Below are 27,119 nucleotides of genomic sequence, written 5' to 3'. Positions count from 1 at the left end.
TGGCTGCTTGGACAGACCTCTACTGAACAGGATTGGTCCTGATGCTTCAGACCAATGGAAAGAAACACCTGAAGATGAGGTAGGTTTCTCTGGCATATGCTGAGGTTATGCCCATGGTCACTTTTTGCTGTGTGACTGTGAGGATCATGCTGGCTCTGTCATGTGAGGTAACCATGAGAGAAATCTGCAAGAAGGCACAACATTTTGAGGTTGCCTCATGATATTCAGGGTTTGACAGGCCCATTGTTTATACAGCATTAGTACCAAATTGATGCTTTTGGGAAACTCCACCCATGAGCGATGTAGAAAATTTCCTGATATGCCCAACAAGATTTCAGCCAAGTGCAGTAATTTAAGGTTGCAAAATATTTTTTCAGAGGAAAAGGATGGGAGAGAAGAGAGGGTGAAAGCACAGAGTAGAAGAGATAAGCAAAGAACTGATTGGCTATGGAAGAATGGACAATATAGGCATGACAAATATTAGTGCAGAAGGAGGCAGAGCTTGTCAGTCCGTTTTTGAGGACTGTACAACCATATTATCAGAGGCTGCATTTAAGAGAATGGGGTTTATCTTTTTCCTCTTCCTATCTTTCTCTCTTTGCCCACATTCAGCCTCTGCTGGCATTGTCTCTTCCTCTCACACCCTGAAAACTTGAAGCCTCTTCTCCTTGGAAGTTTTGGAGTCTGGCAGGACTTACAATATTGCCTAGAAAATTACACTGGAGCACATAACTTTCTTTCCCAATTCTTTCTATAGCTCCTGGTCATGCTCTGATGGCAATACAAGGCTGATCTTGTTGGCTGTGCCAGCCTCTTGAGCAATCTACATTTGGATGTAATGGGTCACTGATTGAGAAACTAAAACTAAAAGGTCTGGAAAAAATGATACATTCTAATGCTTAAAGAGAATATTAAAATGATGCTTGCATCTGGATTTTGTTGCTTGATAACACCAAGACCAAGCCAACTTCAGAGGTTAAATCACCAGATCTTCTTGATGTTGACCAAATGTTTCTCCTCAGTCAAATGCTTTTCAAAGCCAAGGCAACCCAGGTACACAGACACACTCAACATACTGATGCTTATGAACTGAATTTAAAAAACAGATATAGGATGTTAGAGGTTAAGAGTTTGGAGTACAAAGGCAGATAAAGTGACTGCCTATGACATGAGCCCTGAGGTGGAAGGGAAGTTATCTGCCTTCCACATCTTGCTTCACCCATTGAGCCCCCAGGATCCCAACACAGGCCCACGCAAGGCCCTGTCCTCAGATAACCCCACATTAAAGAGAAGGAATGAAACGTCCAACACCCCCAGGTGATTCAGACTGAAGTGCACAGAAATATCTCTGGCTCCAAGGGAAGATGGAGCAGATAAACCATGGAGCAGCAGCCAAACCACCAGCAGCTGGCCACCAAGGTGGCTTTCAAGAATATATCTCTGTGTCCCAAGAAACCACCTCACATCCACAATTCCAGCAGCCAGAGTGACCAGAAGACAGCCAGCCTCTGTCCCAGAAACTGGCCTGGAAGAAGTGAGTGAAGGAGGCAGTGCTGAAGGGCATTGCTAGCATGAAGAAAACACAAGGCAAGTGGGCATTTTAGAAAATAGAAGAGACAATATTGGCACTGGGAGGTCTCCTGAAAATGCTCAGAAATTAAGCTCAGTGTGATATGAAAAATATTTCTCTTCCAAGGCATTTTAACTGGAGCAGCTTCTCAGGAAGGGAGGAAAGCTGCCCTGGGTCTCCCACATAATAAAACATGGGACTGGGCGACACAAGGTCCTTACTTATCAAAATGTCTAATTCAAGATAATCAAAAAAAGCCAAGCAGAGCCAACGTGTATTTCTGTCAAGACCTTTTCCCTCTAATTAAAAAAAAAAAAAAGTCAAAAAATAAGTAAAAGAAGTCAGGAAGAATGGCAGGTTCAGTCCAGAGCCATCCCGGAGCCGTGGAGCCTGGAGAGCTGCCAGGCAAGCTGGCAGGAAGTCAGGCGGGCTTGTGATGGAAACCTGCCCTGTGTTTCATCGGAAGTGCATTCAAACAGAGACGCTTCTGCAAAACATTTTGCTTACAACAAATCGGCATTCTCTGACAAAACCCTGGACTGACAGAATCCTCCCAGCCCCTGCTCCTGATGGCATAATCCTTCCTTACATAATAAAAAAGAAAAAAAAAAAAAAGGAAGGAAGAGGAAAGAAACTGGGTGTGTCATAGCTAACGTTAACAGGCTACATTATATATAGTTTTGTAAGTGACTCCTTATATGGAGCAAATCTTAAAAATGAGATCTTGAGCATTTCAGTCTGATCTTCCACAAGTGCTGAAGGCTCAGATTTGTTACCCTACAATGTACACAAACACAGAAGTAACACAGGTGAGTTTTGGGTGAAGATGGAGCAATTTTATTGTATCCATCATCTTTCCCTTCTGAGTAGGATTTTTCAGATATTGCGGGTTGTTAGTTATTAATTCCTCCTTGTTCCTACCAAGTCCATTAGATAAGAAAATATTGATAACTTCTCCCCTAAATACATATTCTGTAACAAGGACATAACTCTCTCACTTTGAAATTTCTAACTAGAGCATTTAGAGAAAAGAGAGAAGTGTAGAAAATATATACACAACTTGGGTTACCTGGATGGTTGACAACATTTTTCTTCTTCAAATAAAAAAAGACAAGATGAGGCATATTTCCTCTTTTATGGTTTTGAGTGATACTGGAAGCCTCTCTTGATCTAGCATCTCTTCTAAAGGAGAACCCAAAAGGTGTAGGAGAAGGTCTGCATACAAACTGGGGACCTAGTCCTACATTGTCTTCATTCACCTGAGAACCAGAGCCAGAGAACCTGGGAGCCTCTAATTCAGATAGCTGTGAAATAAATAGCACAGTGCCCTTTTAAACTAACCAGAAGCTCAAGTTAGAGACCATATTTGTTTTTCGTGTACTGTTATTGGAAACAGACATCAGCTGCAATTCAAACTTTCTTTCTTTGCCCCACAGTTATGTGAACACAGTGCACAAGATTAAGACATTTGCAGCATGTAAATTCAATCACGTGAGAAGTCCCACTGATTTCAGGCAGTGACTTCCTATTGAGTCAGCAAAGCCCTTCTGCCTGTGTGTGATTTTAAGGTGACTAATCTCCCTGGCTGCGGGGAGGCGCATCGGCAGGATGTCCTGCGGCCCTGGCCCCCAGCACACGCCCTGGCTGTGTTCTGCCTCTGCTCTGGGACAAGATTGGTGTGACCACGAGTTCCCACACGCTGTGCTCTCATCCCCGTGTCCAGAGGCAGCACGAAGTGCACTGTGCTTTGTGGGAGCCTGCAGCCGGGCTCACAGGGGCATGCTCGAGGGGACATCGCTGCTGCTGCATGGCCAAATGCCCAGCTTCGTGCTTAGTCTTACCCACATGCTGAAACTCTTTGGTGATTTGGAGTGGTACCATATCAGCCCTGGCTCGAAGGAGACTTTCACAACTTCTCTAATGAACCTCTCACAGTCTTTCAATAATGCAGCTATTTATAGGCAAGGTCTATAATGAATAGATTGCAGAAGCTGCACAAAAGCTCACAGTGTTTCAGCAATGAAGCTGCAGAGAAACATCAGAGCAGACTGAAATCACTCAGTATAGTTACATGCAATCAAATATAATCTATGTTTTGCTTGATTAGACTCACTGCTTAACTGAAAAATTAATCACATTTTAACACATTTAGGTAATTTTCTTAGAAGTGAGAGCTGGTTTTGGGAAGTACAAGAATTTTCAAGTTTTAAGATTAAGAGCTAAACCCTGCTCTTGCTCACCACATCAAATTGTAGGTGTGGCATCAGTGAAGTTTAACAGAATATTCCCAAGTAGTTCAGAGCAGAAATTGGACATTGTCAGAAACCATCACCAACCATCTCCTTTCTCTTTCAAATTACTCCTTTTAGGCTTCAGTAAATATTCTGGGTCTTGCAGTCCCAGCATGTATCATGAAATGATAATATTAATCAAAAACTATTCAACCAATGCACTCATGAGAAAGCACTGCTGCTGTTCTTTTTATCACCCAAGCCCATTTCATCGTAAACATTTCTGAGATGTGCAAGATGAAGGTAGCACAAAGCAACAGAACTTAGTGCATATGGCTCACCTGAATCTTCCTTAGAAAAAATCAGAGAAAGAATTTTACTGCTTTGACCTTCCCAGACTTGTGTCTCTCTGACACTTATTCATGAGGCCCCAGTAAACAGCAGATTTACACAAACATGCTTTGCTTATGAATATTATAAATATTTTTCTGAATTTTAAGGGAGAATTGACATTCAATGCAGGTGTTGGAGTAAGCACTGCAGGCCTTTGGCTTTCACTACTGTGGCCAGAAGAGGGTTTAGTGACACCCTTTAGCACAGAGACTCCCAGCTCTTGCTACCTTCTGTGAGCTAAGGTTTTATCTCTATAAAAGGAGCAGGGATTTCCTCTGGGGATTAGGAGGAGATAAAAACCCAAGACAGAGCTACTATCTCATTACATTACAAAGCACAAGTGGATGAAAAAGAGTCAGTGATTGTCTTTCCTTTTTCTCTTTTGGCAATTGTTTACTCTTTTGTGGCTCTGAAGAGAAATAAGGTATCTCTTTTTTAGGCAGGTCTCTAAGAACACAGGCCATAGATGGACTTACAAACCTAACTGCTACTGAGAGCTGCAGAATTCTATATTTATATGGCATTGAGAATCTCAGTATTTCTTCTCAGTTAATTCCTGCTTCTGCAAGTGCACTGAGCAGGTCCTTGCTACAGGCATGGGAAAATCATAAAACCCCAACCACCAGCACCCTCATCAATGCCAATGGGCCATCTTGAACTAGATTCTTCTGCACTGGTTTAGACTGTTGATACACCCCAGGCAGAGGAATTTCACATCCAGCCCACCTCAGACTTTGAAGGATGAGGTTAGGCTAGGCATGTGGATCCAAACCAAAGTTCCTGTTGCAGTGAACTTGTATGAGTACCCTAGAAATTCCCAGAGACCTCTGAACAGAACTATTAAACCATCCAACAGCAGCTCTTTTAACCTTGACAATCCAGATAGTTTTTCTTTTTTTTTTTTTTCCCATTTGCTTCATTAACTTTTGCTTCTGAACTGTGGGAAAATGAAGCAAGGCAGGACAAAGACCTTGACCTGATTGTGTAGCTTCATGGCAGGAAACGTGTTAGTGAAAAAGACAATCTTTCTGCTTTAAGTTTTATTTACAATTACACTGGTGGTACTTTGTCTAAAACTCCTGACTGTCTTAAAAAGCAACAATTTAGAAAGGATGACACATTTTGTCTCATGTAAGGTACCAGTGCTCACCAGTAAAATGTGACAACATCATTAAACAATCAAAGATTTTATTTTCATATTATGAAGATGCTTAATTGTAGGTACAATATTAAGTTATAAATATGTTCTATGACAGAAAATAAAAGCAGCTTATCACTCACTGACTAGTTTAGAAACTCTTTTTTTCTGCTGGATTTAAAATTTCTGGTGAAATTGGTGAGGAGTGCACTCAGCACATCCTGTTAGCTGAGTCAATTGAAATTGCACCTGTTCTTGGATGCAAGTCCTAACAAATGCAACCCATATACATTGTAAAGAAAAGGACTTGTATGCACTTTTTCCAATTAACATCTGCCTTTTGGCAAGTCATTAACCTATTTTCTCACAAAGAAACAGCTTCAATTGTATTATGCATCCGAAGCGTGCAAAAGTCCCTGAGGGGGTACTCTGACAAAAACATACTGTTCCTGGATCCAATGTGAACATACATATTCATTAATTGTTTGGGGCAATGAGTACAGAATTTCTGATTCTTACAAGTCCTACAAGGTAAACGGGTTACATAAAGCTATGTCCCTGGAAATAGCCACATCCTGGCCACTGTCGCTCAGTAGAAAAGAGTGATTTTGTGCTGTGATATGGCAATTAAAATAATTCAGCAACACCGTGAAAAAACTTGTAGGAAGAAAAAAGAACACTACCCTAAAATAGTACTGCATATTTATTTATTTATTTAAAGAGACATAAATAAAGATGGTAAGTTGTATTTTTCAAATCTCTCATTCTATATGGATATGTTCATTATATCCTAAAATGGCAATGAGAACCTATTCTACCAACATTTTTCCAGCTAAAAGATTAATATGATCAAAATTTAAAGCTCCAGATTTAGATTTCTCACCATGAAGATGACAATGAAAAAACTAATTATTATCTTACATAAAAGCAAGAAACAACAATCCCCCAAGGACAAGGGAATTGTTTAGATACATTCACCTCTGGGAACTGAATTTCAAAACCCCTAAATTTATAAAAATATATCAATATCAAAAAGTGAATGCTGAAGTAACAATTAGTAGCATTTCTTTCAATTTGGAAGAGCGTTTTTAGTTTGAAATGTCTGCTGAAATACGTTGCAATGAGCTGCTGAGTTGCTGCACAGTGCTTTGACACTTGAGGAATTTGAAATTGAGTTTCTCCAGAGACAGTCTCCCAGCAACAACTATTGCTGCCACCACCTTCTCTCCCTCAACACACAAACCTTGGGGATCTACTACATGTCATTATTTTAAGAAGTAATTGAGCCATTTTTGCAGCAGCAGGCCTGAAAGCTGGAAGCAGTCTTTCTCCAGCAGGGGGGCCTATTTATATTTAGTATCAGAGGGATAATTTAGCCAGAGGGAAACTGTACTGCATCAGGTACAATGTTCAGCTTCTTTAGAACAAGTCTGGGCTATCAGTACTTCAAAGCAGTCTCCAATACAAATATAATTTTCATAATTATAAGATCCATGCAATTATTTTTTTCACATAGTGCAAAAGCACAACTAAGACTAAACAGCAGTCATTTTCCTCTAGTTTTGTAATTCAAATTAGTCAAATCACCAGTTACTAGACAGAGTACAAAACCTAGAGTAAACGCTTCTGAGAGTTTAACAGCCTTGGCAGGTGCTTTTAAAGGAAGTATTTCTGCTCCAAAACTTTATTAAAAGTTATATGGATGAAGAGAATAAGAGAACTAGCCCACATCAATGCTTTTTGAAAAGAAACATGTTAGATGGTTGTGGCTGTGTTTTAGGAAAGCCATCACATCTTGAGGAAAATACATCCATCTTGTTTTCAACCAACCATGACCAGACATCCTCCCAAGTGTCCTCATGTTGAGTTTCAGTATCAGCAGACCACCCAACAGAATGACAATAACATGTCTTAATTCGCGAATGTTATGTTGGCTCACCAGGTGCACAAACAACGGAGGAATAAACTGGATTAAGTAGTAAATGCTCCAGATAATAGGTACTGAAAAGGTAGAGGGATTAGTGACAGGAGCTAAGGCAGAAGGGAAAAATGCAGTAGAGATTTTATTTAAAAATATGGAAGTAAAGTAAATATCCAAATCTTATTGATTAAATAATCCTGAAAAAAACTTAAAAGAAAAATCTGCAGATTTAAGACATATATATATATATATATATAGTCCACCAAGACAAAACAGGAAATAAGCAAAAATTTTAATAGCTGTGTGGTTTTGTGTCTTCTAATGGAGACAAGAAAAAGCAAAAACCACAAGAGTATTTGCAAATTCATAAAGTGAAGTACATTTGATCCAAAAGACAGCATTTACATAACTTTGTGTTATGTAGTAGTATAATCAATTGCATAATCAAAGGTCAGGCTGGAATACATATGACTATCCTCTGTCAAAAATCTGCAGCCAGGATGCTGCCTAGAAACAGTTACATCCAAAAATTTTATAAGAGATTGCTTCTTTGCCATAACCAGCAGAACTCAAGACTGAGCTGCAAATATTGAGTACCTATTGGTAAAAATCAGAGTTAACAAAGGAAGTGAGGTGATATCTGGCGATCTGAAGATGGTTGCTGAAAGAGAAAATAAGTTATACAAGAAAAATTGACTGCACATTTCTGTGGCCTGAGCTGCAGTCATATTTACACAGTGAGCTTGTGTACTAAAGTCGAACTCTGCTGATGTTAATGAGGTTCAGCCTGGGAAATGGGCTTTATCTATATAGAGTCAGGTAAGAATTGGATTAAAGTGCTTCCCCATTCCAAGTGTCCTATTTTTCAACAGACATGTAAAGTTACAGAAACGCACAATTATCTAGTTTTGACTGTGGATTTACAACACATGTTCTGCAATTGACATTTTAAAAAATAGACAGACATAAAGAAAATAAATATTTTCCATTAAATAAGACCCAAAATCATCTTTCTAAGAATTGCATTTTTATTAAAAATAAAACTCAAATCATCATACACTGCAAAGTTTTTCCTGACTTATGTCAGCATTCACAATGCATTACTTGATCAGGTACATTCACAGCATGCAAAGCTCGAGCACACGTGGACATTCTTATGGGATAAGAATCTTTTGTATTTATGACCTAGATTTTGCAAATTTTTGTGTTTGGTTCAAATATATTCTTCAGAAGTATAAAGCTCATTTTTGTTTTCATAAATATGAAAAGTGAATTTTGATGGGGATACGATAAGCAGAAGTGTTCAAGTGCATCAAAACTCATGTTTTGCAGCTGGATTCACATAGATGCAATTACAGCTTCAAAGTTAAAGTGACTTAATTCCTGCATTTGTAACTAAAAGTTTTCACACAACATCTTCTTGCAATCATTACTAAAATGTTGAGAAGATAAAGAATAGCACACTATTTTTTGGTAAAACACTTGAGAATATATAAGGGACAAAGAACACCTCTGGCATTTTTATATTATGTCTTACTCAATTTAGGTGTTTCAGTAATGTTGTCTTAGCACAAAGAACATTATTTTTAAAAACATCATTGACTGAATTTAAAAATCTGCACAGCGGTAACCTGCATAATAACTGCTATTCATCTAAAGATACATAGTTAGTGGCTTAGTTATATACAAATATCTTGTTAGGTTGAAGTAAGAGTTCTGGAATGTTCAATGGAAATTATTTGGAAAGTTGTAGTTTGGATTGGGTTACACTTCATTAAATAGATAACCAGAATATCTGCTTGCTACCAATGTTTGAAATTTTTTTTTAATTTCTTCCATTTTTATTACTTTGATTTGATGTTTCTGCTTATAGCAAAATCCAGTGAAGAAACATTCCTTGTGATTTTATGAAACATACTCATCAACATAGTTCATTTTCGTATTTTATTAGTTCTGTTCTCCCTTAAGCAACATTTTTTGCTGATCTTTTATGCATTCTTTCAATTTATCTTCTGTACAAGTAAGACGTTCTTCCAGGACTGAAATGGTCTGCATGAAGAAGAGAATAATTTCAATGGAGTTTATATTATTCACACAGTATTATAAAAGCGTGCAACATAAGAAAAGTAATTTTAGCTCAACAGGAAAAAATACTATAAGATGGCTTCTCCTTAGCTATTCCACTATTTACAACTGTATTTAAAAATTATGGCTTTGCCTCCATGGAGATTGTCTAAAGGCTTTTTGTTTTCACAAAACATTTTCACTGAGAAAGAGAAATTCATACATGTATAATGTAAAGTACTCTGAAATACTGTGTGAAAGTTGCATCCATATTCCAATAGAAAAACAGCCATACCTGTGACCACAAATGATATCTTTCAAAAAACTAAAAGAAACTTTTAAGGCATCTCCAAGAAAAGGAAGTGAGAAAAAAAATATACTATTAAAAAGCATTTATTCTCCATGATATTATCTTCAGTGGAAGAAGTAAGTTTTCGGACCCAGGCTGGCAGTTTCTTTTACAACTTACTACACAAATAATTTCCAACTCATGACTGGACTCCATACTTCTGAAAAGCTGCTTCTTCCTACTTAACATATATATTGCAAAAGAACGCAGAAAAAAAACCCCTTAGCTGCTCCATTTTGAAGTGATTTAATATCAATGTATTACAGACTACAAAGAAGTATCTGAAAATATAAGCTAAATCTGGATTAAAAAGATGTATTGAGCATTTGCAAACAAGCAACTCTGAGTCACTGACTGGGACTGAGTATTTGTGCAGTTTCATTGGCACAAGGACTTACTGCACTGCTTGGATTCCTACCTAAGCCAACACCTCACACACTAAGCTGGGAAAGGGATTTAATTGCACATTGCCAATTTACTTTGTTCATCCCTTGCTAGTGCATGATTGTTCCAGCTGGAATGTCTGCTAAATAACTGCCTTCTGACAAAACTACCCAGATCTCATTACTGAAAAATAGTGATTCTCTTCAGCCAGAGTTAAAAATACAGCAGCAATCTTCATGGTTGTGTACCAGGAAGCTTTCACTTTGGCAAACACAATACATGCAATCAATATCTTCTGAAAGGAAAACACCAAAACAGTCACTTGACTATATAGCTATTCAAAATAACCCCATAGTCTTTAAAGTTCTGATTTATGAACATGACTCCAGGCTACTGCTGCCTTTCATAGCACTGTCATTTTGCACTGCAAGTGTCACCTGTTATTGCATACTTACTACAGTTAACATCTCCAGCTGGCCCACAATGTGGTCCAAAGCCCAGTCCACGGAGGAGGGGATGCCTCTGGGCTGCTCCACACTAAGCACAGCTGACCCACTCTCATTCTCTGCCTTCCTTTTTGAACTTCTTGCTGAGGGAGAATCACAGGGACTCGGCAGTTCTTCACTTCTGCCATCACTCTTGAATACAGAAACATAATTTGAAGATTCAGCTGCCTTTGTCTTTATTTAAGTGGAACCACATCATAAGATAGACAGCCAAAAGTCAGGCTTTTAATTTAAAAAAATCTACACACACACACATATATACATATGTATATACACATATATAAATATGCATACACACAAGGACTCTCAGATTTGCTTTTTGACCAGGTTCAATTTGTAACACTTCAATTTGTTCTGACCTAAGAGAGAATTCCATCTGTGATGGATGAGGCAATAAGGAAAATCTAAGCAGACTTTAGGTACATGTTTCAGGTACATATGATTGAAGAGCTGTGTGCTGTACCACTATGGCTTGAATAAATACAATTAACGAGGAGCATTTTCTTCAAAAAGACAGCCCTGGTTGACGAAGAAATTCACTCAGAGTAGTCATACAGATGAAAAATCCATATGTTACTAGACAACCACAAGCGCTTCTTCCAACTTTATAGTATGAAACCTTTGCTTAGTATGAACTAAACTCTTATTTCAGCTTTGTAAAAAAGTAGTTTTCAGCTGTTTGTTCAGTAATGGTACATTTTGAAAAATTGATTCCTTCAGAAAATGGGAGAAGGAAACAACAGAGAAGATCCACACAATGCAACGTTGAGAGAAAAAACTTTGATGTGTAAACTTTGCTTCAGGCTAAGTGAGAGAGCATGATCTTCCCAACCAATTTGGTTTTCTCTGTGCCTTGAAGTTCTTAATGGTATTTTTCAGTCATGAAAGGTTAAATCATCGCTAATTCATTAGAAAGTCCTTCACAACAAGTTTACCTGAATAATTAATGAATTATTGAGATTTCTTTAAAAACTTCTTGTATCTTCAGACAACTTTAGTTTACTTACACACTAAAATAAATTGAGTAGTCAAGTTTTACTATTTCTGATTACATTTCATATATCTACATTTACAAAATAAACCTTTAAAATAGTTCCAATTAAACTATTTCTTTGGAATTTATTGACAGCCCAGGAAAATACCTATTAGCTTTGCAAAGGGGAAATTTTAGTCTCACCTCATGTATTTAAAATACACAATATTTACAATGTGCCCAAAATATATTATGCTGCAAGGCTGAAGAGATTTTCAAAATAGAGGGTATTAAAAGAATTGTCAAACATTTAAAAAAAATCTCCTAAATCTCTAAAATAATCTTGTAGAATGTAAATTGCTAGGCAGAATTATTGGCAGACTTTTACAAGATCACCTAGGTATGTTGATGAGTTTCTGTCAAGAATGATTTAACTGTAGTTGACCTTGCCTTTGAATCACGTACGATCAGAGACTGATGGTTTAAGTACTGCAACAATGACAGACGTTTTAAAATACTATCAGACATCAACTATTTTAATTTTAAGTAATACTAAATCATATCAATATTATTGTGAACTTATACTGCTGCATTATCCACAATAACATTCCTGTGTCCCCAGTGCCATTCTGCACAGTCCTGTGTGGTGGGAAACAGCTGAAAGCAAAGACTGTGGTAAGGTAAGAGAACAAAAAAGAAAGTCTTACAATCCTCTCTGGGTTAAAAGTTCCATTGTGCAGTTACATTCTGCAGGACAGGTCTCAAGGCCTCAGGCAAGAACCCACGAAGTGCAGAGCATGGTTAGGAGAGACAGGGGCACACACCCAGGCATGTACTTCAGACCTTAACTGACAGTGCCACGAAGCCAGAGCAAAGCCATCTCAAGGTTTGATAGTACCATGGCATTCACTGACATCACTTCCACTGATTTCTGCTATCCTAGCATTGTCAGGTAAAGTCTGAAGCAAGAGAGATTACTTCAACCCAAGGAGGAAAGCTATCAATTCAGTAAACACAGCAAATGCTAAGCTACTAAAAGTCTCACCACTTCTTTCATTGATCCAAGCTTCAATATATCAGACAAATAGATCTGAAAGAATGTTTTGCATCTTAGTAAACTGCCACCAGCATTGCAAGTCAGAGTAATGGAAAAATCCTCTTATCATTTACTGGGTTAAGCAGCAAACTGAGATGTTTCTGCTACATATTCAAACATTTGGAAGTACAATACAACATAAAAGCATTTACAGAAATAAGACAAAGACCTTGATGTTTGTCAAAACTCAAACAAGATAAGCAAATAACTGAGCTTTCAAAATTTGTAAGAGAAATGAAAAAAGACTATTTCAAATTTTCAACTTATCTAACTTGTGTCCAAAATGGTTATCGTTATCATAGTCTGGAAATTTGTAGAGACATTTTTAAATACTATCAGACATCAAGTATGCTGCTATACTTTTAAGGTTATCTGTTTTATATTTTAACCTTTCCTAATATCTAACATTACAATCTCCTCCAGCTCAGCAAAGGTCGAAAATGGCTGAAATCTAACACAACACTGAAATGCCAAAACCTTGCTGTAAAGGAGTGACACTAGTCTCAAAGATTGCCTTTACTTTTGGATACCAGTTAGTTCATGTCCAACACTTCTATTCAGCCCATTTCACCTTAAGTTCCTTTTAAAGAAAGTCTTTCTACTCAGTCTATTTCAAATGAAAAGTATCAAGAATTAAATGTTGTCTTTCCTTCAAATTAGCCCCTTTCTAAAGTACTTGAAATGCTACCAAGTCATAAACAACAATTCTGTATGTCACCAGCAATGTAGTAAAAATGTCTCATATTAAAAAAACCCCAACTATTCTGAGAGTCAAAGCTATAGCTTATTTTGAGAGAATAAATTCTAATAAGGCAATCAATTTTAAATTGTTACTTCTGAGCAAAGCAGAGAAGAAAATTAAAATGTGTACAGTGTTTCCATTCCCAGACCATTAGTAATAACATAAACTCACATTTGGGCAACTTCATGCAAGTTCAAATAAGGAGGAGAAGGAACAGATTTAATTAATCAATAGGAAGTTATTACCATGACATTACCAGCGGATGTTCAGCAGAAAATTAAATTTAGCTTATAAAATGATGTCACAAACAGCAAACCATAATTGCACATCTTTGTTTTCTGTCAAGCAAAATAGCCAAAACTCTGTGGGTGGTACTTGATCAATTTGTGAAAAATCCTTACACATAACCTTATCACCTCTGCCTGTTCCCAAACGTTTTCCCATGAAAGATTCACACAGCACATAGACACAAACACTGCATCCCAGCCTGCCTTTGCTTCATAACTGTTAAGAATAGAATCTGAGTAAAATGCATCCATATATAAGGATGCCTGAGCAGTTTTATTTATAGAAATTAAAAAAAAATCCCTCAAGGGAAATAAGAAAAAAAGAAAAAATACAAGTCTCTCTCACACAATTGCCTATCAACAGGCTTCCATCCTCTATGAGCTCCAAATATGGAAACTACAGACCAGAGTTTCTAAAAGCATGTCTTAGAATCTTATAATTAAGATGGGCTTATAAAAAAGTGACATTGGTAAGCTTCCTAATGAATCACAAAAATTGGCATAGTCTGGTTTTTAAAATTAAACCTTTAAATTTTGAACACATGGTACATTTGCCTACTAATAGTAAAATATTTCTGATACTGTGATTAAAACAACTACAAATAATTAGTCATTAGCAGAGCATTAAGCTCAAACAGATCAAAGAGCAAAGGCATAACAGAGTAGTGTCCTACTTTACCAGATATTGAATTCCTGTGTCTTTTGGTTATTTGAAATCATGGGAAATTTTCAGGAGAAACAGTACTATCATTATCACTACTTTTTTCCTGCTCTTGTGAACCTACCCTCATATAAAAATGGTTCACTGTGGAAATGCTAAATTTAACCGTTCAAGAGTTGGGCTTTTTTGTTTGGTTGGTTTTTTTGACACTTTTTTGTTGTTGTTATTGGTTTTTTGGGGGGTTGGGTTTTTGTAGGATATAATTACTCACAGATCACTTCTGGTCTGAAATTATTTTTTTCAGTCCATGAGTGATCCACATAAAACAGCTCCCTGATCTATTTGTCAAAGACTGAGTATGTTAAATGCTGTTTTATCAGCTCCTACTGAAGAAAACTTCCCTGTAGTTTCAGCTGATGACAGCACTCTTCATTTCCTCTCCTCTTGCACACACAGCAACAACTTGCCATGTGCCCACTGTGGCTTGCTGCCCCATGTCATCTGATAAGGTATCTCTGGAATCATTTATTTGTAAATTTTAATGAAGTTTTGCATTCAAGCAGTAAAATACAGATAAACTATGTGGTGCATCCAGAGCAAAGTTCTACTAAGCACTTCTAGCTTGAGCAGTCCGCTTTCAGAACTTGTAATGCAGACTCTCACACTTCAAAGTCTTTCATGTCATCTTACACATCAGAGTCTTCTCCAGTTTTTAAAAAAACGCCCAAGCTGAAATAAAGAACTTAAAGTGCACTTAACAGAAGTGCATCACATCCAGTCTGACATGGAAACACCTGGAAGGACTCCTGAAGGTAGCACACCCCTCAGTTTAGAGGCTGATCATGAGCAGTGGTACCAGGTTACAAACTCACAGCCAATAAAACAGGCCAAACCATCAGACTGTACTCTTCAGCAAAACAGGCACTTCCACCTTAGATGGAAGAGCATAACACTTCAAGTCTTGAAAACAGCAAATTCAGCCTGAAGCTAACTGAGTTTATAGAAGCCAGGCCAGCACAAAGCAATGAAAACTCTTAGCTTACTTTGGTGGAGTTTTTTATCTAATTATCTGTAGAAAATTAACTGAAATCCTGATGCACTTACAGCTATGGTCTGATTAATCAGATTTATTTATTTCTATCAGGATGACAGATATACTGAATTTAGTATTCCTGTGATGGCATGAATAATAAACTCCCCTGACCAAAGGCACATCTCAAGATATCCTGAAAGTTCTAGGCAAAGAAATTACATCACATTTTACAAGCAACCTTTCACACACATATTGAGAAACTGACTACATAGTTTTCTTATGTCATCTTTTTCCCAGAGTGCGGCTTCTGGTTTGAGAAAACCCTGTAAAACAGTACATCCGATGCACTCAGTATTTTATAATTCCACATATATAGAATCTAGTAAAGAACAAAAATATTTTCTATGTATTCCATCCATTGAACATATCCATATTCCATATATTCCATCCAAAATGAACATATAATAACCCCCGTTTTCTCAAAAAAAAAAATTAAAAAATTATTTCTATTTTTCTCATAAAAACCTCTTAGAAGTCTGTGAATATTTGATTGCATCCAGTTAGAAATGAATAATATTCCTGAAATACTTCTTTCTAAACTCTCAGATCATCAGTAATAAACTTTACTTTAAACCAGGTGATTTTTTTCTAATTTGCTCATTGATGTTAATTTCTAATATTAATAGTACCCTGCACAGTCTGTATGAGTTTAAACTTTTAAAAAAGCTAAGTATTTCCCCCCAAAAACAAGCAATACTGGTGAAAAGTTAGGAATTGATAATTAAAAACCGACTAAACAAAAAACCTCACAAAACAACCAACAAACAAAAAAAGCCCCCAACAAAACAACCAAATAAAAAACCTCAAAGCATATCATAAACATCCAAAACAAACCAGGCAGAAATCATTGGAGGTTCAATTTCCAAAGGTGAGAATCCCCTGACAGGAAGTCAATTCTAATATAACAGTTCAGGAAGACTACACTCAAACACTTTCATAAGTTATAAAAACACTTGTACCATAGGCACCAAAATATAAAAATGTACCCTGTAGAAGAAAGGCAAAGAATGGTAATCAATTACCTCCAGTATACCTTCAGCTTCGCAAGAAGCTTTGCAAAACTAAGGAGAAATAACATGACACTATAGAAGCATTTCCTACTATTTACAATTATGAAATAAAATAGTCAAGTTTAATTTAGGCAAATTACTTTGGACTGCTTGCGTGCATACCCAAGGGGACGTCTTATGGCTGAAATTGAAAAAAAGTTGCCATGATGGTTTCTTTTTACCTGCATAGAGTCCTATAAAAATTGTATTACAAACTCTGCTTGAACTTCTTATCCATTGCAGGGCAGAGAAAAGCAAAAGGAGAGCAGGAGGAATACTTGCAACAGAAACTGGAAATATAATGAAACGCTTACTAGAAGGAAGTAACGATAGTAAATTAATAACTCTATGTGGACAAGGTCTCCTTTCTACCACTATAAATAGAATATTCTGCTATTTTTGATATTACAAATGTTAATGAATAAAAACCAAGGTATAAAAACCCTAGGACTTTCCTAGCATGTGGGCAAACTCCCTGTACTTCAAATAGCAGATTGTGGGGGTTGACAGAGGGCATCAAGCACATGGGAGGAAGGAGGCAGGGTGTGAGTGAGAGTAGAGCATCCTCACCAGGAACATACCTAATCAGAGAAATGACAGCCATTCTTCTGGCTTGCCTGCTCATGATGCCTTTCTGTCCTCTTTCTCCTAGCTAAAAAAACTGAATGAAAGCCTTTAGACTAATACCTAGCTAGAAAAGTCTAACTGAACTTTACAAAGAAATGATACCTGGTACCAGTGACTTTGTTGTACAGTCTTAAATTATACATAAAGGACAGCACTTCCTCTATCTCATTCAAAGTCACCTAGTATATCCATATTCAACATGAATTTACAATGAAAATAGGTTGATCAACAAACCCAGAGGCATTTCTTGTTCTCGAAGGCATGTTTACTCCTGAGAAAAAAATAAAAGAATTTACTTTACAATATGTAATTGATTTCTCCTAAATAAGGCCTTCATACTTAACCTGTTGGGGCAAAATCAATCTTGAGCAACTTACACTGTATGTAAAGGAGAAGAACTAAAGTTCCACTTCTGTCTTAAACCCCACTTCTCAATAAGAATGAACAAAAAATTACTATATAGACAAAAAATCCAGAACAGACAGGCTCTGCCAGAACAAGAACTGAAGGCCGTGAATAATGTTCTCCTCAGCCCTGCAGAAAGCTGAGAAGGGCTGCAGTCCCTGGGCTCCAGCCAGGGGTCTGGTGCTCCTCAAGAGCAGGAGGCTGGCTCAGGGCAGAGCTGCCTGTGCTGCAGAGCCTCCCTCCATGCCCTGGCACTGTAGCAGGGCCCCTGGTGCAGGAGCACTCAGGTGCTGTTTGCCAGCCCCCACATAAATATACACCTATGTACATATCTACATACAACTTCCTTCAAAGTTATATGCAAAGCTAAAAGAAACTCCTTTCTGCCAGCAGAGCTGCATCTGTATCAATGGTTTTTGTCAGGATAAGCTTCTGCGCTCTGGTACAAATTTTCTTATTTTGCTACCTCGTATCATCATAACTTGTGTAGTAACAAAACTTTTGTTGCACAGACGAACCTAAATTGCCTCCTGTTAGGGGATGCGATGGGGGCAGGATGTCCACATGAAAATTTCACAGAGAAATCTCTTCCTAGCTGAGATCTGGCAGCTTTGATTTCCTTTCAGAGCAGCAGTAACCAGAGGTGGTTATACCACCTGACCCGGTGGCTTTTGACAATACACGGAGTTTGTTTACTCCACAGAAGCAAGTGTCAAATCTCCTCTAATACAAATTACTTACAGGGAAACAACAAAGAATTAAAAGCATTTGCAATTAAGTTAGCAATCCAACATAGCAGAGTCCAAAGTTAAATCCAACAGAGCCGGCACAACTGCTTGAACACTTTGCCAAAGAGACAGATACTACTTTCTGCAAAAGAAAAAAAGAAGTCCAATATTTCATAGCTGAGAACTGAAATCCTTTGACTATAGCCATAAAAATATATTTTACTATGTAATAGAAGAAACATGGTTCTTCAGCATTTTAACAAGGTTTTTGTTCATGAAATGCTACACCTATAGTGGATGGCGAAGGTTTCAAAAGAACTTCAAACATTTTAACAAGAGTGCCACAAAAATACTCCCAATGAGGATAAAATGAAGCTTCAAAATTTTGATTGAAAAGTCAAATCTATATGCTTTTATTAGATTTCACAAAATACCTGGAGAAAGTAGCAAAAGTCCATCCTGAGCTATTTCAGTGCTCAGCATTAGTAAATATTCAGAAGGTTTGGATAAGCTGTCCCATTTGTTAAGGTAAAAATAATACTCAGTCCTGCTTTGTTCAGAGGAGGGATTGTAAAAAAAATGCTTTGGTAGCACCAGAACAACTTTGCATTTAAGTCAGTTGAGTTTTACAATTTACTGTGATAGAATCAAATTAGGGAACAACAGAAACTGAGAAATTTGAAAATTACATACAAATATCCAAGACTTTGGAGTGGCCTGTTTCACACCTGAAAAATAATTTCTGTAACTCAAGTATTATTTGCACTTTAAAAGTATCAGAAACAAAAGAAGCCCCAGCAACAGCATTGTTATTAGCTAGAGATGTTAAAGCATTATGCCTATTTTTTATGTGTTTAATGGCATTTTTTTATCTTGCATTTCAGAAGATAATAAATGTTGTAATTGTATTTCTGACAAAATATTTTCTACTCCAACCACAGCAAAAAAGACTATTGGTTTGGGAATAACTTCACAAGTCAGATAATGATACGGATTTTTAATATATCCTGCAATATTATGGAGAAAATAGCAGGGGTGTGGGGAAGCTGAAATTCCATCAGTAATCACAAAGGATAAACAGGAGAATTGCGTGGTCACAGGTCACAGTCAGCATGAGAACTGTGTCAGGAAAAAGCCAAAAAATCAACTAAAAAGTTGACCTAGGGCATATAGAGCAAATATTTAAGGCTTAACATCAGTACAGTTTGAGGGGACAGAAAAGAAATGGTTTTTCAAACTGAAGACCTATCTAATGAAATATTTAGTCAAACTATTACTGACAGAATCATCCTTTCTTTTATATCCATAATATGCATTCTACAATTTTTTTAATGCATTTTAGGTTGTAATGCATCATGAACTCAATTATCTTGCTAGTGTTTCTTCAAAAACTGTTAAATCAGAAAGACACTGCAGAATAATGCTAGTTTTAGTGACTCCATTGAAATCTGCTCTTGTTTTAGTCCCACACAAAACATAACCAGCTATCTGGAAAATCAAGCTTACAGGTGACAAAAAGGCATCCTGTAAGCTACTAAAACAGTCAGGGTGACTTGGCATTCTGACTTCCTTCAACTGTCAAAAGGCAACTTTATGTACACGTGCAAGGCATCAGAGAAGAATACACTATGGAGTAATAAATTACAGAAAGCAGAGGTGTTGAAAATATCTACAATGACACATAACTGGACAAAATTATAAACCTTTATGATAAGGTTACTGAGTGAAGAATTACTCTATCTTACATGCAACTAACTGAAACTGCTAAGCAACTAGTATTGTACTATTTCACTACACCAGCAAAACCTGGAAGTATGGACATTGAATTCCTTTCCCAAGAGACATAAGGAAGGAAGAAACATCTTGGAAGAGTAACCTTTTCAGTGAGGAACATTTGATACTGGTTAATCTAAGAACAGCTTAAGGATAAAGCAATTCTTTTAAATCCCTGTTAAAAGTACGGAGTCTTCCTTTACAATAAAAATACTGCAGTATTTAACTCAGAGTTGCATTGCAATGCCTTCACTTCAGGATCTAACATGCAGAGTGGAACTCACACTTTGGTGTACAGGAAATATCTATGCAGTAAGAACATGCCAGAGGACAGCATCTCTCCCCTCCCCACCTCCCTCCTTCAAACAACCCAAACTGCGACAACCAGAGTATCATACGCCAGGGGATACAGAGAAAAAAAGAATAAGCCCAAGCCCAACCAACCAACTCTTCAGAGCAGTAATGCTGATTGTGTCACCCACACAGCTACTCATTTTTTCCCCAAATATTTTTTATTGTGAAATGCAACAGAATCCAGCGTTCCTCTTCCAGAATCACTAACCATAGACTGTTTCTCACTTGCTTTCCTCTGATTTCATATACTCACAGAGCTTTTACTTTACAATGCTTCAAATTCAAGCAAAAAGGATGGAGCTGTCTCCATTCAGTCTCAGTTACCTGCTGTTTACATTACAGCCATGCAGACAGAAAAAATCTGAATCCTTTCAGGCTGAAAAAAAAAAAAGAATCCAACGTATGTACTTCCTGAACAAAAGGAAACCATTACTACCACCTCCTTTCCTCCTATTTTTTTCCATTACAACTTAAGAAAGATATTCAGCTGTTGCATGCATGCAACACACCTGTTTGTATTACAGCACAATCATACTGGATACATGGCTCCACAGACATCAGTCAATACAGTTAGGTTACAGCCAGCTCTGATCTACTCCTTCATCTCTAAATCATTTTTTCTCATTATTTCTTTTGTGCTCCTATTAGTGTTTGGAGAGCTGAACAGATCGGGGAATTGGCATGGATGAAATTAACCAGATAAAAACAGCCATTAAGTTGAAATGACTGTGAAATCATCCTTTAGCATTGTTTTACCTAATTTCTAACCCCCATACTGCTTTGGTGGAAGATACAAGCCAAGATGTTTTTCTACATCAAACACCCATCTGCTGAAGAAAATCTTTCTTCCTTAGTTGCTGAATTTTATTTGAAAAGTCTCGTTTTTTCAGTCTTGTTTTAAGTAACCTATGTAATCTTTGGATGTGACTCAGTGTCTCCATTATCTCACATTAAGCAAGTAACTACATCTCTTACTGTAAACTTGACAGTAATGCAGCATGGCTTCAAAGAGAGATGCACTGTATTGGAACAAGTAACAGATTTGGAAAACACTCAAACAAGCTTTTAGTCAGAAAGCATCCTCTGGGTTTAGATATCAGCCTAATCTAAGTGATAAATAGGATTTGCTAGCACTTGTTTAAGCACTATCGTTTAGGGAAAAAAAAATTTTTGAAGCAGTATTAAAGTGTTTGCTTTTGTAACAAACTTGCTTTAACAACTTTGAATAACATATGAGTTTTAGATATAAACAAATTTCATTCAAGTACATATATAAAAATATTATATATAAATTTCAGTTAAGTTCAATCATAATATAATATATATAAATTTCAGTCAAGTTTCTACCCCATAGTTGCAAGCATGCTGTGCTAAACTTAAACTCCAGTTGTATTTAAGAACTAAGAGTAATTCAAGGGCAGTATTCAGCTTTACAATCTTGTTTTCTGACACACTTGATCTGTAGCTCAGCTTTACTACGCAACTTAAAAAAAGAAAATCTTGCAGTCTCCTCTAAGAGACACACATCATTAGCTAAACTTTGCATTCCCTTGCTTTTTAGTCCCACAAAATGTGCAATCTCAGAATTATTAAAGTCCTGTAAATACTAAGAAGTTGAAAACTTTATTTGTACTACTGCATTAAAAAAGTTAAACTAGGTGCTTATAGGGTAACAGAACCAGTGAATGATAACTTCATTAACTTCCATTAAGCTAAATGACTCACAAATGGCATTTAGATCCGTAGTAAATCATCATCTAGGTCAGCAGGAAGCTCATTACAGACTGACAATCCAAGTGACAGAAACACTTTTCTACAAGTGCTATAGTAGTAATTTCCTGTGTGAAAGGCTTGCTGCTGTTCCTGCATTCCTCAGGGGACACTTCTTCTCAGAGGATGTTACTCTTCCCCAGGAAGAGGAAGGAACCAGTTGTTATTGGATGTGTGGGCTGATAGCTGTCGGGCATTTTCTGCATGCCGCAGAATCAGCTGTGAGAACTGTGAATACAGCTTAGATTTCCAGTCAAAGCAGAGGAAAACACTGCTTGAGCAGACAAGGTCAGAGCGTACATGTACAGTATCTCAGGAAACTGAGAGAGAAATAATACCTGGAACTTCCATCCCTCCAGTTCCCAGAAATGTGCTAATGTGCTAAAGGAACAATATACACACATGGATCAACTTGAAAAACATTCCTGAAACACAGCTGCCCTGAGTAAGGCCCTACACAAAGTAAAATTTTGCCAGTTTTAAAAGGCCTGTGTTCTTGCAAAATATTTGTGTATGTGTGCACGCGTACAATTTTTTCCTGTTAGATCCCTCTCCTAGGCTTCCTGTTCTATAGGAACTCAAGCTCCCTCCATATACGTTGAGACACTCTTACAGGGTGGATCACCAGTAGCTACTCCGTGCCTATTCCAGTATCACATCCACTGGCTTTTTCCTAAGTGATAGCACCAATATGTTTCCTTATTCTAACTGCTTATTTCTAAATTTCATTAAAAAAACAATTTGATTATAAAAATTATTAGGGAGACAGAACAGTGACAGACAAATAAACAGCACAATCTCATAAAGTACATTTCCTCAGGAAAGCAGGCTAAAAATAGCATAAGAAATATTATATTCTTGCACTCTCTAGTGCCCAAATTCAGAACTCAGTCTCTGATAAAAACCCGACTTTCTCTCCAGCTCCAGTTCTCTCAGAGAATATAATCAAGACCATTAAGGAACATCAAGACATGTATTATTACTTAATTATGTAAAGGCACAACATACTTCCTGTTCTCTCCTTGTAAACCAGTAGTTACATGCTGTGTTAGAATAGCATCACCACAAAATGCAAGGAGCATTTGGATCATATTCCTCTTTTATTGCATGCATTGGGTTCACATTCAAGCATTTGATCCTTAAGTTTTATTTGATGTTATTGGTATCAAAGCATACTAATTTTAAGATTATGTACACAAATCTTTCTGAACATGCCTAGACATCTACAGCAGCTCAAAATGCAAGTCTAGAAATTCCCTGTTCAATATGCAAAATGCTTCATCTTTTCTGCACTTGTGATGAGTCATTTTCATATACACCATACCTTCTTTAGAAGGCTCTTAGATGGGCAACAGAAAAAGCTGTCTGCACTGTTTCATGCTTACTCCAGATGGATCAGGAGTAGCCTTAGGGGGGAATGGGAGACATTCCTTCTCTGAGAGCAGCTGAACATGTTTAACTGCAGAGTTTTGGGGAGAAGGCAGCCTACCCTCTTGCACCAGCCCCACACATTCTACCTGCCTAGCATGCAGAGAGTAGAAAGGTCTGTCTAAAGTGTACTATAAAGCCAAGATGACACAAAAAATTGCCAGTCTAAAAGCAAGATTGGACAGAGAGGGAGATTCATTTGCAAAGACACAAAAGCACAATTCTTATTTTTATTCTGCTGCACTGAGCACTTCAGACTTCCTCCATTTACAGTATTTATTCTGTGTTTGTGTAAGATTTAGCATGAGCCATTCAGAGCCTGTTTGAGAGGTTTTTGGTATGCGTATCTACGAAAAAGGTGCAGATGGCTTTACCTCAAAACTTTGGAGACACAGTATCTCTTCACACTATTTTCTAATTTAATTCTGTTTGTCTTTGGGAGTTCAGGGAGTTCAATTCAAATAAGCATTTACTGGTAATCAGAAGAATGGCAGTAAATGAAAAAAAAAGTTCATAGCTATTCAGGGAGTAGCCTTTCTTATTTCCCTGTCTGGGAACAAAGAAGGTAAGGTGATGGAAGAGGCTGGGAAGTGTCAATTCTTATCAAAGCCCTTTTACCCATGGGATCTCCCCTGTGCAGAGCTCAGTCTGACTGGAAACTGAGTTTTGGACAAGGAACACAAGTGGGGCAGTGATTCCAGTCTTTCTTTCAAAGGGAATACTGCTGGAACTTTTCTTTGGTAGAGAAAAATGTATGCATACCATGTAATGATCAGAGTTTTTGTCTGAGGACATTTAGGAAAGTTGATATCATTGAATTACAGAAAGCTATTGTGCTTTCAAATGATCTATAAAAAACAGCAAAGGTTTTTTTTTTCACTCTGCACAATGAAGTGACATATAAGTTTTGTTCTACCAGCTGTTCCCTTCTGAATTGGACTTAGGCCCCAGAGGAGATGATCTATGTATAAAATTGCCATTACTTCCTTTCTTCCTTTTACCCTCCCCTGAACCTCACTGAAGACAGTTGGTGTTTATTTCCTTGTAAGGCTGAAACTAGGAAAGGATGCAAATCAGAGTAAATCTGAAGTTGCATGGTAAGGAAAATATGAAGTGTTTTCAAAATTAGTTTTTAACATACAATTTCTATTGTCATCCTCTCCTACTGGATTCTGGAGTTATGTTAAGGAACAAGGAAGAGACATTACTGCAAGAACTTATAAAATCACATTTTTATGAGGAAGAAGAGCCTTAATGTATGCAGAAATAGAAAAATACATGCAAATTTTTCCTTCATAATTGCTGCCTTTCCAAATACATGGGGTGTTTTTTGATTGTGGAGCTTGGTTGGTTTTTTGGGGCTTTTTTTTAATTCAAAACAAAGGCAGAGTGTATCAAAAATACCTAAACCCTGAAACACAAACTGCAAAAGCGATGTGTACAGAATAAATTGAGAGCACAAGATACTTCTACTTTTTGCCTCAAGACACATACTACAAATGCAGTACAGATAAACTTTCTATTTTAAAACTTAGTATGTTCTTTTTGCTCCAAACAGAAACAATCCTTATCTTTCCTTACTCAGTAATTAACCCAGTCTTAACTTTGCAGGAGTTGTACTGTAAATGAACAATAAGAATGTCTTGTTTATAGTGTTAAATGGCACTGGAAGAGAAAGAACAGCAAACATCTCCCAGCTAGTGCAGACATTCTGACTTCCAGATTACACTACATTGCTTTGCTTCCTCCAAATCCTGTTTACATGAGCAAGGTCAGGGGATGAAACATTAGAGAGCCTCTACAGTGATTTCCTGCTTCTGTCAGTAAAAACTACAGAGACACCATCAACTTTCCCTTGTTTCCAACAGCTTATCAGGGACTGGAGGTTACCAGTGTAGTGCCTTGCAGAATTGAAAAGACTCAACCTCTCTCATGACTAAAACTAAAATTGAAGGATGAAACAGAAAGAAGTAGTCCCAAAGAGAAACAAAACTTCCAATTTTTCCTTTTCAATAGTTCAGAAAACAAAGGCAATGTTAAGTTGCATGACACTGGGTGAGTGGGAGAGAGGCACTAATGCTTTCAGAGTCTTCAATGAAATAGAAAGGAGAAAGAAGCACCACCCCCAGCCCCCATATTTGACCCCAATTTAGTGAATATTTTCAGAGTGCAAAAGGCTAGAACACACCTAATTTCTGGTAACTGCAACATATGAGGACTCTTATCATTGAAAAATTCAGGACATTACAGAAGTACCAGTTTGTTAGGCATTCACAGCTAATTTTTACAGTGCTTTCAATAATACACATGAGAACTGAGTAAATGAATCATCAAATCCAAAGCTATTTCCTAACCATAATAATACACAGGAATTCTTAATGGCTATGTAATTGTAGTCCAAAAGAAAGCAACTCCATACTGAAGATTTCACTGAAATTTTTCCACTGACACAAGGATCATACTCCCTTCACTGAGTTTACAAAAAAAGTTGCATCAGTATGAACCTCAGAAGAAAAAAGATTTTTCATTCACCACGTTCAAAACAACTGGCTTTAATACCAAGCTAGAAAAGAAGCTGAAAAGATACAGTGTTTACAATTCAGGCAGTTTAATAATGTGTTTTTAGTAAAAACCCTGTAAGAACATTCATATTTGCCTATCTTAGCTTAACCTCTGAAGCAAGAAAATAGATCTAAATTAAAAAACAGCAAAACACAAAAGCAGGCATTTTAAGTGTGGAAGCTGTGATGGATTGTTGCTTTTGATGAAGCAAGAAATTAAAATTCCTTGAAAAGAGGAGAAGTAGGAGGAAGAGATAATACTAGTATTTTCTTAGACAGCTACAGCTCAAAATAAATGAACTGCTAAGAAAATATCTAAATATTTATTTTAAATTCACAATAAAGAATCAAGAGTGTTATATTTTTAAATATTTGTTTTTAAAATCTTCTCTAGGCAGACTGTTGTCAAGAATAGATGATGGTGATATTTTGCAGCATCCTACTTCTCTAGAGTAGTGTGTCCTCTTTTGGGCTTCTTGGTCCCAGATACACTGACATCCTGAAGAAAATCAAGTTGAGAGTGAACAAGATAACAAAGGGGCTGGAACATGATATCGAGGAAAGGCAGAGAACCAGGTTTGCTCTCTGGAAGAAAAGGTACAGGGAGATCTTGCTGCCATCTCCGATATCTAATGGGTAGATAGAAAGAAGACAGACACACACGTATTAGAGGACCGCTGTGAATTCAAGGCAATAAATATGATGGAACATAGGATAGTCTAGTTACATATTATTAAAAAAAATATCTTCATCAACCAAACATTAGAGCAAGCTGCCCAGAAAGGTGGTGGAATCTCTATCCTTACACATTATGAACAAATGAAATGGACAAGGCTTATAAGAACCTTATCCAAGCTGGCCTTGCTTTAAGGGGAAGGTTAGATGAAATTACTCCAGACATCCCTCCCAAGTGATACTCTATCACTTTCATGAACAAATCTTCAAAGAAGGAAGGAAAAGAAAAAACCCTTTTGCTTTGTCACAAATCATCTTAGGGGCAGTAATAATGCATTTCC

The 27,119-nt window shown here is 37.1% G+C and overlaps 1 protein-coding gene across 1 annotated transcript in view; it reads right to left on the bottom strand.

Moving 5' to 3' along the window:
- Nucleotides 1–8,260: 8,260 nt before the first annotated feature.
- POC1B (POC1 centriolar protein B) overlaps nucleotides 8,261–27,119 on the bottom strand; it is a 45,166-nt gene continuing 26,307 nt past the window's right edge. The window contains exons 11-12 of the mRNA XM_063155869.1: nucleotides 10,506–10,688; nucleotides 8,261–9,302 (exon numbers count right to left, since the gene is read on the bottom strand). Of these exons, the coding sequence (XP_063011939.1) occupies nucleotides 9,201–9,302; nucleotides 10,506–10,688 (285 nt within the window). The 3' untranslated portion in view covers nucleotides 8,261–9,200. The remainder of the gene's footprint in view (nucleotides 9,303–10,505; nucleotides 10,689–27,119) is intronic.

The sequence above is a fragment of the Melospiza melodia genome, chromosome 4, assembly GCF_035770615.1.
Source record: "Melospiza melodia melodia isolate bMelMel2 chromosome 4, bMelMel2.pri, whole genome shotgun sequence".
NCBI classification, from domain to species: domain Eukaryota; kingdom Metazoa; phylum Chordata; class Aves; order Passeriformes; family Passerellidae; genus Melospiza; species Melospiza melodia.
Note: the sequence above shows the minus strand (reverse complement) of the source record. Positions and strands in the feature narration are given on the sequence as shown.